Consider the following 12,488-nt stretch of genomic DNA (forward strand, 5'->3'; position numbering starts at 1 on the left):
GCATATACAAAAAAACCCACGATGGTAGTTTCAACACACTCATGAAACGGGACATGCGGGAAATGGAGAACAGCACATAATAGGACTCCAGGAGTAAATGGCTTGAGAGGATGAAATGCATGGTTATCAGTGAATAAATGTAACAATCGTGAAAGAACCTGAATTGTCACTGGTCTGCTGTTCTTCTGACACGGACAGAGCTTCTAGAGCTTCCAGCGTGGAAACCACGGTGTTATCCAGGCCCTTCTCACACTTGCCCTCGGCGCTGGTGGGCACAGCGTCAATGAGGGACACGGGGATCTCGTCACTTTGCAGACTTCGGCCTGGCTCCTTGTCGTCGAGGAAGGAGGCTGCCTGGCTCTGAGAATCCTCCTCATCTGAACTATCTCTAAAGCCAGGTGGGGGTGCGGCGATGGCCATGTTCAGGGAACGCAACAGGAAGTCATCCTCATTGTCATCCCCTTCCGGAGGGGGCAGGGATGTGAGGTCAATGATGTCATCGCTTGACCCAGACAGGTTGAGGATGGCTGGCTGGTTCATCTCTCCCACCACGAGGTCCTCCTCACAGCTCACCTCATCCTCGTCCTCTGCGTCGTCGTTGTTTTCTGCGTAACAGATGTCGTGCAGGAGGGGCTCCTCTATCCCCTCGGCGGCCTCGAAGTTTTTCACGTCACCTATGTTTGCATAAACGGAATTTGCCACAAACTGGATGCTCTCTGCCTCAGGCGCGAGATCCAGGCCCTTCATGTCGCTGGCGCTGCCCATGTAGAGATTCCGCTGCTTCTCCAGCAGCTCCGGGCCCTCCTCCAAGAGCCTTTCGTAGCCGAGAGTCGGGGGATTCATGCCATCATCCAAGGCGAGATCTCCGAAAATAAAGGACACTTTGGCTCCTCTCGGAGACTCCTGTGCTTTCTTGAGCGTTTCTGGTCCTGAGAGGGTCAACAGGGAGCGCTGAGCTAGAGTCCTGTAGTCGGCCTCACACGGAGCCTCTCCTGGCTGCGCCAGCGGCTGCTTGAGCTCGTCTGCACTGTACGTGCTGTCTACGTACAGGTGCCGGTGCTCTTTGGGACACAAGGTGCTGTCCGAAATGTCGACCGTCTTCTGTTTGGAATCTATATATGTTATTTGGGCTTCTTGTTCCCCTTCGCCGATAAAGGTGGTCATCTGGGGAATACAGTTCCAATCTGGGCCGAGGAGGTTATGTTTTCCTTTATTTTCAGTTCCTAAGGAGAAAGAATCATGCAAAGACAACATTACTGTGAGGCCTGGTTTCTTAAGTTAACGGCTTGTAACATCACTTTTGCAAACACGGTCATGCGGCTTTCCGGATACGGTACCAGTCGACTGAGGCTTCCGGTGTCAGGACTTCCTGGTTGTGAGAACTGACCTTAATGAAATCGATCCCGCACAAAATATAATTGCTACTTGATAAAAAAAGAATATCATCAGAGAATAGGGAACTACGGCTTAACTCCATCTGACCCCTGGTTCTATTATTAGAAGACCTTATTTCCATCTACGAATGGGAATATACAACATGCCTTTCAAATTCCTTAAAGGCCATAGTCCAATCAGTTGTCATTCCAGAAAACAGATTCCCCTCTTCTAGTAAAGCAAGATCTGACATTCCCCACTTTGTGGATGAAGATGTTGGACTTTCTCCTCATTGAGTGAAAAGAAAGTCAAGGAACTTCACACATCCACCACATATTTTAGGAAATATTGTAATGATAATGCAATAATGTCACAATAAAAATAACCTAATATATACGTAAATTAAAACATGATAATATCGTAATGATAGCACAAAAACCTCTATCTTCAGCTTTTGTATATCCTAGTGGGTGTTAAGATATTCATGTCTAGGGGCGCCCGGGTGGCGCAGTCGTTAAGCGTCTGTCTTTGGCTCAGGGCGTGATCCCAGCGTTCTGGGATTGAGCCCCGTATCAGGCTCCTCTGCTGGGAGCCTGCTTCTTCCTCTCCCACTCCCCCTGCTTGCGTTCCCTCTCTCGCTGGCTGTCTCTGTCAAATAAATAAATAAATAAATAAATAAATAAATAAAATCTTAAAAAAAAAAAAAGATATTCACGTCTAAGGTCAGGATGGAAGCCTGCGGCTGTGCACGCACACACACGTGTGTATGGCTGCATAAGGTGGAGTACATCACAGGTAATGTACTTCTCTCCCTTTTTTTTCTCTCTGCTGTTTCTGAGCATAGCTAACAGTTTGGCTAATTTTAATTTTTATTGGTATCAGGAGAACTCCTGAAGATTTGTTTGATGTTCCTCATGAATTAAAATTGCAAAACCCTAATTTAAAAATCATTGTTTTATTTGTTCCTCAAGGGTCTTCCAAGAGGGAATTTTGATGTGGAGATTTTGCTCTGACATTTAACAAGACAAGGCAGTGTGTCATTCTGTCAATATCGCTTTGCAGATTCCAGAGGAAACATTCTGAAGAAATGTTGGGGCCATGCTTTCTCCCATTATGCCCTCAAATTGCCCCTGGCCTGAGTCTGGAGAATACTGACATCAGATGTACAAGATATACGGGGAAAAAAATCAGTTTTACTGAAGACGTGTTTGCTTCCCCCAAGTTATACACATTAACCTCAATGCTGAATGTTGTTCCAAGTCCTTTTGCTAAATGCATATATTTTCATGAACAGCAAGTAAAGATATCATTTTGAAGACACTGAGGTACACCAGAACCATATTTACATATTACCTTAAGATAAATGTATCTGGGGGGGCTCGGCATCGTTTTAGGACCAATTTCGATTACGACCGGCTGTGTGCCGGGCTGTGCTCGTGAATGTCAGGAGACTGAATTGCTGGGAGAGGGCGGGTGGTTTAGCAAAGCTGTGAACGAGCTCTGGGTTTAAACCAGTTGCTGGCAAACTTTTCCTATAAAGGGAGGGCTAGATGGTAGACACTTTGGCTTTTGTGGGCCAACAGCTCAATCGAGCAACCACTTAACTCTGCTGCTGTGGCACGAAAGGAGCCATAGATGACACATAAAGAAATGCATGGAGTGGGTTGAACGGTGGCCTCTTCAAAAGATCTGTCCATTCTGTGAATATGACCTTATTTGAAAAAAGAGCCTTTGCAAGTATAATTCAGTTATGGATCTTGAGATGAGTTCATCCGAATTACCAGAGTGGGCCTTAATCCAATGACAAGTGTCCTTATAGGAGGAAAGCAGAGGAAAATTTGGGCCCCAGAGAAAAGCAGGGAAGGCCGTGAAGAGGGAAGCAGAGATCGGAATTATGCAGCCATAAGGAATGCTGGTGGCCCCTGCAAGTCGGAAGAGGCAAGAAAAGATTCTCCCCTTGAGCCTTTGGAGGAAGTACGGCCCTACTGTGGCCTAGATTTTGGACCTGTAGCCACCAAAAGTTTGAGTGAACAAATTCCTGCTATGTTAAGCCCCAGCGTTTGCGATAACCTGTCATGGCAGCCCTAGGAAACAAATACAATGTGCATGGCTGAGTACCAATAAAACTCATTTACAAGAACAAGATTTGATCCCTGAGTCATAGTTTGCCAACTTCTGGATTAGAAAGCTGACCAGATCGGCGGCTAAAACAGGTTGATTGATACTTATTCAGATCCTCCTAATGCTTCGGGGATTCTGAAAGTGACTGAAGGTTAATTTTCAGGATAGGGAAGAAATAGGGGCTTGCTGTTCCTTATTAGAGGTATTGACTAAGGTCTCTGATCAATTTGACATAAGAATAAAATACACACTCAATCTTGGCTTCCTTCCAGAAGGGTGCACTGACTTGGCTTTCAGAATGATTTTAGAGACCCAGAAGGATGTGGGTTAGGAACTGGGGTCTGTACCATGGTGCAATCTTGTGGGAGGACAGTGTGGACCAGGGATGAACTGGCGTAAACAGACTTCACTCTCTCTACATTTCTCGGGTCTCGGGGTGGGGCGGGGGGAGTTTCCGAACAGGAGAGAGAACTTGCAACCTCGAGAGCGTGCTAAGCCCCCGGCTGCTGCTCAGGTCGACCAGGTGCTCCTTGGAGCATGCTGGCTCTCTCCCTCGGCCCCCACTGCTCACACGCACATTCCCCACACCCCCAGCAAGAGAGAGGTACCCGGAGCACATGCCCTCACCCTCATTCTCAGTGCAGAACTGGGAGAAATTACTGAAAGCCTGAAGTTTCATTCTTTCCCAATGGTGATAATAGTTTCCCCCCCTTGAAATCTGACCAAACAGTACACTGTGGGTCACTGTCAAATGGACAGAATGGAGGCCCTTATTATTGTGACTGTTTTTGAAATGGAAGGTTTTGTCGTCTTCATGTACGATCTCCACAGCCTATGGGGAAAAAAGGTTTTATTTTCAAGATCTACTTCAAGATTTGAAAATTAAAAGCCAAAAACCAGTTTTCCAATGCGAAAGGGCTGTGCTACATCACAGAACTGATCTTAGGAATTTCCCAGGCTGGGGCGAAGTTGCTCGAAATCTCCTAGCTCGAAAACATGTGATCCCACAAATGTTCACTGCCAGAGCCAGCGCACCCTCACCACCGCCTTCTTGTTCCTCCCCTGTTTATTTTTGGTCATTTGCGTGTCTCAGGGTCTTTCCTTGCCTTCTGTCTGTCTTCTTTTCCTTTCTCCGTTTCTGTCACTTTCGTCCTCAAGTTCTCCCCTTCCTGCTTCCCTGCCCCTTGTTGACAGAAGTCCCTGGCATCCTTTTAGGTGTTGTACACAAGTTCCTTCCAAGCCCTTCCCTTGCCAGCTAGCTTCTCGATCCCAATTTTACAAATGAGAAAACCCAAACTTAGAGAGATTAAAACAAGACCCTTCCAGGTGGGGCTGGATCACGTCTAGTCGTCATTCCAAGTTGCCTTCTGGCATGCCTCGTCCACCTCCCTCGTTTTCTCTCAGGCTTCCCTTGTTCCTCTGACCAACGGCTCCCCCCTGCCCAGCCGCCGTCATAAACTTCGTGCAAGTGTGTTGGGTTGTGCGTACCTACAAGTGACAAGATATTTAGGGAATAATGATTTATGTTTTCTGCTAAGTCTGAAAGTGAGAGGATTTTTCCTTCCCTCCTCTCTCTTTCAGAAATGGGGACAATGGAATTTGTTCTTCAGATTTTCCCTTTCTTTTAAGAGAAACTCTGATTACAGAACCCCTGATTATAATTTTTTTCGTGGGTCGGCAGCTGTGGCTTGAGGGCTAGTGTCTGTCCATCAGTCACATTTATTGAGTGTCCACTGTAGATGGAGGAAAAGAGTCAAACACTAAAGGAAAAAAATTCTAAAGCAAACGAAAACCATCCACTCTCAGAGAAGCTGTTAACGCCGCAGCCCTCCTTGTCCTCGCCTGTGAGCTCAGTCCTGTCAAGTGGGTGAACTTGTTTGATGTCTTTGCCATCTCCATGTTTCTGCTACACAGCTAAGATGGCTGCTCGGGTTCCTTCTAGAGGCCCAAGTCCACGTGCTGGCTGATCCCCAAGTCCTCCAGTGGGTCTCAGAGCTCCCAGAAACCTGGATGTAAGTCTGATGTAGGAGGAAGTGCCCAGACATCTAGGCCCAGGGCCCCTTGAGGAGGGAAAAGCCCTAAGGGGGGGGAGGGGTTCACAAGTCCTACTGCGCATTCCATCATTAGTTCTCCACATCCTGACCTCTGGAAGAGCGAGGCAATAAAAACTCAGTCGTAAAGACTGATGCTTACTACCTTCACAATAGGAAACTCACTCCCTTTGAAACACATTCCCCAGCGTTTCCAAATGACGACTAAAATAGGATGGAAAAAAAATCAACATTTTCATTAAAAAAATTAGACCATATTAGAATTATTTGAAGGCTTTTGTATTAAATTTGGACATTAGATTTTCGTATGAGCACAATTTGAACTTTTCAAGAAATGTCCTTATTGTTGTCAGGTGGGGTGGGGGAGGGGGGTTAGTGCTTCATGAGTTTAGGAAGAGAATACCTGTTTCCTGGGTCCCTGTATTTTTCTTGTTGGCCATGTTAAATATTGACCTCCTGGAATCCACAAGTAGCCGGTAGTAGCCAGCAGTTAAGCAGGCCAGGTTCATGGCATCTGATGATTCCATCAGGAGTGTGATGGGCTACGTAAAAGAGAATATATTGGTTAAAGCCATCCCTCCTTAATAAGCTCCCTCAGGTGACAGCAGTTGCACTGGCGCTTATGAAATATAACAAAGAAAGTTACTGAGTAACCATTTCACTGGAGAAACACAGAAGGTTGGAAATAACACCGAGAGCCTTACTGAAAAACATTTGGGTGACACCATCTTGAAAGCGTAGACATTTTGAATCTTCCCAAGTAATATTGGAAAGGGAGAAAAAAACATTGATTTTGTTTCCAAATAGTTAACATTTAAAAAAAGTGACAGTTAAGGAGTCAGTTACCAAATGTGAACCTGCGATCTGAAAAATCACAAGAAGATTAAGTTTGGGTTCATGGTGAAAATTAGTGTTGAAAAGAAGTAAAAATTCAAGTGGAAATTATGTCTAAGACTGAATGAAAAGTGTCAAAAAGATCCAGGAAAAGGATGCTTGTAGAAGAAAGTGTAAAATCATAGGAGAGCAAAACAGAGATGGGAGTTGAGAAAAGGCCTTGCTAAAACTTTCTGTAAACAGTGAGGCTATCATATGATTGGAGACGAGCCTTGGTCATTTGAGAAGAAGTGGTTAGTTGAAGCAATTATTCTCCTTGAATTAGGAAGGGTGCACTGGCTGGTGCGTTCTTGTTGAGAGAGAGATAAAGAGGAGAGAGAGAGAATGAACTTGACAGGAATAAGGGAGCAACACAAAAGCAGACACCCAGAGAGGCACAGAAACGTCGAGGTGACCAGCTCTTGCTTTCACTTCCAGGTATAGGACCCTGGCCACGTTTGATGGCCCTGGCTAGTGGAATCTAACATCCCACCAAAAGCCCCCATACTACTTGATAACCTGCCTTTTCTTTCCATTTCAATTGAGGTCTCCCCTCAAGGCAACCCACAATTCTTTCATATAAGCAGGAGACCACCAGTAGGGTCTTGCCACCTACTTCTGTTGGGTCGGATTACCCTGTTATCAGGTGTGTGAGGACTGCACCCAATTCGCTCTTTTCCCTACTCTTTCTACGAGGGGGCCATTGTTCTTAGCATCTTTGCTCATGGAGTGGGCCAGGCATCCCAAGTCTATTCTTGCACTTTCATTGCCAGGAAGTCAACTGGAGCCCCTGAATTCAGCCCATGAGATGCCACCAGCCACGGCCGCCATGTCTGAGCTCCATACTCTCCCTTTCATGGTCACTTCTTCCCCCCGCAGAGCACAGAGAGGCTTTTCAATTTTGTGTAGACAGAACCCTCACCTGTTCTCAGAGCACTCCTCCTGGTTGACACGGTTTCCTTTTCTCCATGGAAACACAGATGTGTTAACATGGCCCAAATCCAATGACTCATCCACTACTGGGACAAGAAGGTAGGTACAGGGGACCTGGATTATTTCCCGTCAACATCTGTTGCGGGAGTCGAGTTCTGCCCTTTGTGGACAATGTCAGATTGTTGTTTTAAATGGAATGGCCGTGACATTCATAGGGGCCAGCCATTCAGTCAGTACTAATGGCTATAGCACAAAAAGACTGACTGAAATGCTCAGCTTTTCCCAAAGAATAAACACATATGGGCCCAATGGGAGTTCTAAACAAAGTTGGAAAAAATCTCCCTGACTCTTGGGACAGGAATATTCTAGAAGGCTACCAGGGAAAAACCTTCCCACTCTCTATGATTCATGCACTCGGGAGCTACAAGGGACCTTAGAAACGAACTCGTTTGCTTTCTCATGTGTAGATGAGACATACATGTCCCTCGGGTCGGAGTTGGGTGGATTTTTCTCTGTACCTCATCACATTTCTGATCCCCTGCACACAGTGCAATGTCGACTGCTTTGTAAATAGCAGCGGTGTTGTCACAAATGAGCTACTCAGATCAAGGCGCCGTGTCAACAGCTGAAAGATTTACCTTCACATCCAGCACGTGCAGCTCCACCCGCACCAAGCTGTCCTCCTCGGTGAACATCTCGATTCTGTTGACATGGCTGAAGTCGGCCAAGAGAGCCACCAGATTGGTTTTGGTGTTTATGACGTGGCTTATGCCGTATCGGGGCCCAACCAGGAGAGTCACTTCCGAGCGCTTTTCCGCCTGCTGAGAGATGTGGACAAAGCCTAAAAATCCTAGACCTCTAAAACGCCACGCAGAGTCGAGCCTGAGAGTCTGTTCTTAGAAGATTACGTTTTCTTTAGCAAGTGTTTCTCGATTATATTGTACTAAATCATCCAATTAGAAGAACCAGACATTACGATTGCATCGAGGCTCTGATAAATCATGAATAATGTAGAAAGTCAATGTTATCATAGCACATATATTCATAATCATGAGACACTTTAATAAATGAGATTTTTTTTTTCTTTTTTAGCATGAAAGCAACTTCTGGCCCGATGATTTAAAAGAAGGCCATTGTTAGAGTGCATCAATTCTCTGGGTCCTTCGTATTTCTTTTTCTAGCACATTCTGCAGTGGTGTTATCTAGTTTAACATTTCTTCTGATATTTCCAGACTGTGGTGCAGTCGATTAGAAATGAAGGCTGGAAAAGATTCACAACTGATTTGCTTTTGTCAAAGGCAGCTCATTCAAGACAGCCCTATGGCAGTGACATTTTGCAAGGCTTCCACGGCTCCCAAGAGAAAGCAAGAAAAAGCAATTACCACTAATGTCGCCTTGAACACACGACCCCCATACAGTCGAAGGTCACTGAGGAACTTGAGATAATGGACCTTGGCTTGCAGTGCAGAGAGCTGAGGAGAGAAAAGAAACCTCAGGTGTTAATTCCAGTGGGTGCGGTTTGGTCTCTGCTGGAAACCAGCTAAACACCAGGGCGAACCGGGGTGCTCTCACTGCCAACAGATGGGGTGTGACAAGGAGTCTTCGGGAAGACTCAAAGTAAATTGCTATGTATTTGGTTTCATGATAAAGGGCTGCAACAAGGCAACTAGATTAAAACCTTTTTATCTGGGGGGGAAACGCATAGGGGGGTGTCCATAAACATGGATATGCCGCTCCAGGGCACTCAACAAACGAGAGCAAGATGGTAAGCTATTCCCCTGAAATGTCTGCTCATTAGAGACTCCAAGAGTCGAGTGGTGCTTTCCAATCGCAGGTAGGGACGAAGAGGGGTGCGTACAGGAGACACACCTGTACAGAAAGTTTGTGGGAGTTGTTTTTGAACACACACCTGCCATCTATATACAGCCCGTGAAAGAGGCTCTCCACACTCATCTCAAGTTTCTTCTGGCCTTTGCAAGTTTTCAGGGAAAATGAACTTTCTGTGCTCCAATCATTGGGGAAATGTTTGAACTTGTCAGAAGTGCCTGTTTGATTAGTCCAACTCAAGCATCTATTGAGTTTCATGAAGGATATAAAAAATAGAATTTTACCCAGATAAAATTTATCTTTTAAAGACTTAAAAATGGAGATTCCCACGTCGTAAAAGGAGTACTCGATTGTTAACCATCCCTAAATACACTGCCCTTTATGGCACTGTTAGTTCTGTTTAAGCCATCCTACTTCTTTCGGAAACCCAAAGCACTTTGCAAATTGATTTGAAAGCAAACCCCTCACTCTTGGCTAGAAAAACTGACCTTTATAGAAAAACAGTGATAGATAGATCCTAGGGCAGTTAACCAAATTATTACAAAACCAGTGGCCCATGCTTGAATAAAAATCATATCGAGCCAGCTGAAAGAAATTAGCTTCGGGCAAATCAGAACCGAGATTAAAAAAAAAAAAATCTATTTCTTTTTTTTAGAGTTTACTTATTTAAGTCATCTTGACACCCAACATGGGGCTCGAAATCATGACCACGAGATCAAGAGCCTCACGCCCTACCCACTGAGCCAGCCAGGCGCCCCTACAAAATCTTGATCCCTGACGTCCTCCTAGATTTCTGTGAGCCGAATGCTTACCGAAATGAGGAAGTAAGGCACCAGGGGCCGGAGGTGTCAAGCCTGATTTTACATTTTAAAAAGCCATGGAGTGAGGAGGGAATAGCAATAAGGATGTTTTAGCCAGTAAAAATGACTTATAACCCAATACCAAGACCAAAGCATTGCTCACATAAACAGTGATTTGTATTAGAACCGCCCAAGTTTCTACGGCCAACATCAATTGTTAAGCGTTCTCAGGTTGTTACACTGCTTCCGACTTTATAGGTCCTGTATTTTTAGGCGCCTTTCTGGTTCTTGAAGCCCTTTGCTTTTTATTACCTGTAAACATAACTCTCTATTCTGACCCACAATCTATTTTAAAATGTCCTTTCTGTTTCTTCTGATAAAAAATAAGGGAGATTTTTAACACTAACGATGGTGAACGGTAGAAATAATTTTATCTTCCCTTCGAAAGTAAGATTTAATTCAGTGGTTGTCAACCAGGGGTGATTTTGTTCCCCAGGGCACATTTGGCTGTGCCTGAAGACATTTTTCTATGTCCCGATCAAAGGCATCTTGTAGGTGGACACCAGGGATGCTGCCACATACCACGCAATGCACAAGACAGCCACCCCCTCCCCAGCAAAGAATGATTCCAAATGTCAACATGGGGAGGTAGAAACCCTGGTTTAAATAATGCGATATCTGGTCTGTGAGGACCCTTGCAGGCTGCTGTGCATTTAAGACCGTCTGAGTAGTAAGCAAGAGCACGATGGAAATGCACAATTATCTTGCCAATTCTGGTCTCTAATCACACACACGTGAACACACACACTCCGTATCATAAGTCCATAGCTTACAAGAAATAAGTAAGTTCCCATAAGTACACATACTTTCCATTAGCCTTAGAAACAGGTTAATAGTGGAAAGAAAGGGGGGAGTTGGGGTTATACAGTTACTGCCTCTGAAAATATGGTGTTAAGTATTTTATTCACGGGCTAATTTTAAACATTTTTAAAAATGCACGCAAGCCTTTCTCTTTAAAATCCATTTTCTATTAAGATGCAAATGTGATACCTTTTTACCCGGTGGTACCAAGTTTTGATTTGCTTTGACAAGGTGTGAAAGTGCTTTCTTTATGTTCTTCTCTTTCATGCTTTGCAGCACAGCAGAGGGAAGAAAAGTCTCTAATCCCCATTCTTTTCTGCAATAAAGAGCATATCTTTAATTTCACATTCTTGTGATGATTAGTTATCTAAGACAAAATGGCGCTCTGATGTTTGTTGGAACAAACGAACTCCGAGGAAGTCAGGAAATGGAGGTAGGTCCCCAATTAGGGAAGCAACTTTGAATTTACACTCAGGAAACATACGATCTGATCAGTAATACATCTGTTTGCATTTTAGAGGAAACATATTCTTCCCTCTCCAGGGAGAATGCCTTTGGGACCAATAGAGATTGAAGAGACAATTTACGCAACCCACCTTGGAGTCTCATTGAATTCATTCAGGTGTCTGAGTCTGTATTTCCAACACACTTTCTCCCAGTTCCTTTGTTTACTGCCATTGTTACTACTCCCTGTCAGCCCACAGGGTCTTTCTCTCTTCACTTAGAAGGGCCTATGCAACTCCTCCATGCATGCCCTCAAGCCATTCTTCCCTTCCCTTCCTCCTCCCCAATAGCTGCTTCACTAGAAATACACACTTCTCTTCTCCGTGGGCTAGATGATGTCTGTCGAGGTCCTTCAAGCAACATTTCTTGCTGTGTGTGTGTGTGTGTGTGTGTGTGTGTGTGTGTGTGTGTGAGAGACAGAGAGAGAGAGAGAGGAGTGCTGCTGGTGTGGAGTCATGGTCGGGTTCATGACACTTAAGTATGTGTGCCAATGATGGGGAAGTGGAAACGTCACCAATAGGTGTGCATATACAAGAAAAACAGACAGATAGGACTGGGTTGATACAGGTTTGTGGGGGGCCCATTTCCCCAGCGATGCTCCGTAGTTTGAACTCTATGAACTCTATTCCGATTGCTCAGGCGCCCAACCAGTGTCTCCTAAATACTGTAAAGACCTTCAAGGTTTGGTTATTTCCCCTACGCCAGATCTCCTCCAAAGAAGGGTAGGGATGGCCTTCCCCACTTGACCATCCATGCCATTGCTAGTTAAGATGGGGTTTTTCACGATCACCATGTCCTCCTCCTCCACTTGCACATATGTCTCCCCATCATCGGGCACTCCTTATGGGGGTGCCTGGTAATTCTACTTGTATCAGTATTTTAAATCATAACTTTTCGTATCTTTTTTTTTTTTAAAGATTTGAGAGAGAGCGCCCTTGTGCACACACAAGCAGGGGGAGGAGCAGAGGGAGAGGAAGAAGCAGGCTCCCCACTGGGCAGGGAGCCCAAAGCAGGATCCCGAGATCACAACCTGAGCTGAAGTCTGACCTTCAACCGACTGAGCCCCCCAGGCGTCCCTCATATCTTTATAATCGGATCACAAGTCCTTTATGCTCAGGATTATAATTTATGCTTATTTGTACTT

At 45.0% G+C, this 12,488-nt stretch overlaps 1 protein-coding gene across 1 annotated transcript in view; it reads right to left on the reverse strand.

Annotated features, from left to right (window-relative positions):
- Nucleotides 1–12,488, reverse strand: part of FRMPD4 (FERM and PDZ domain containing 4) — a 195,005-nt gene that overhangs the window by 7,344 nt on the left and 175,173 nt on the right. The window contains exons 10-14 of the mRNA XM_087859451.1: nucleotides 11,030–11,156; nucleotides 8,735–8,824; nucleotides 7,991–8,173; nucleotides 5,950–6,088; nucleotides 159–1,223 (exon numbers count right to left, since the gene is read on the reverse strand). Coding sequence (XP_087715577.1) covers nucleotides 159–1,223; nucleotides 5,950–6,088; nucleotides 7,991–8,173; nucleotides 8,735–8,824; nucleotides 11,030–11,156 — 1,604 coding nt within the window. The remainder of the gene's footprint in view (nucleotides 1–158; nucleotides 1,224–5,949; nucleotides 6,089–7,990; nucleotides 8,174–8,734; nucleotides 8,825–11,029; nucleotides 11,157–12,488) is intronic.

This window comes from Ursus americanus, chromosome X (assembly GCF_024610735.1).
Source record: "Ursus americanus isolate L20-20 chromosome X, mUrsAme1.1.p, whole genome shotgun sequence".
NCBI lineage: Eukaryota > Metazoa > Chordata > Mammalia > Carnivora > Ursidae > Ursus > Ursus americanus.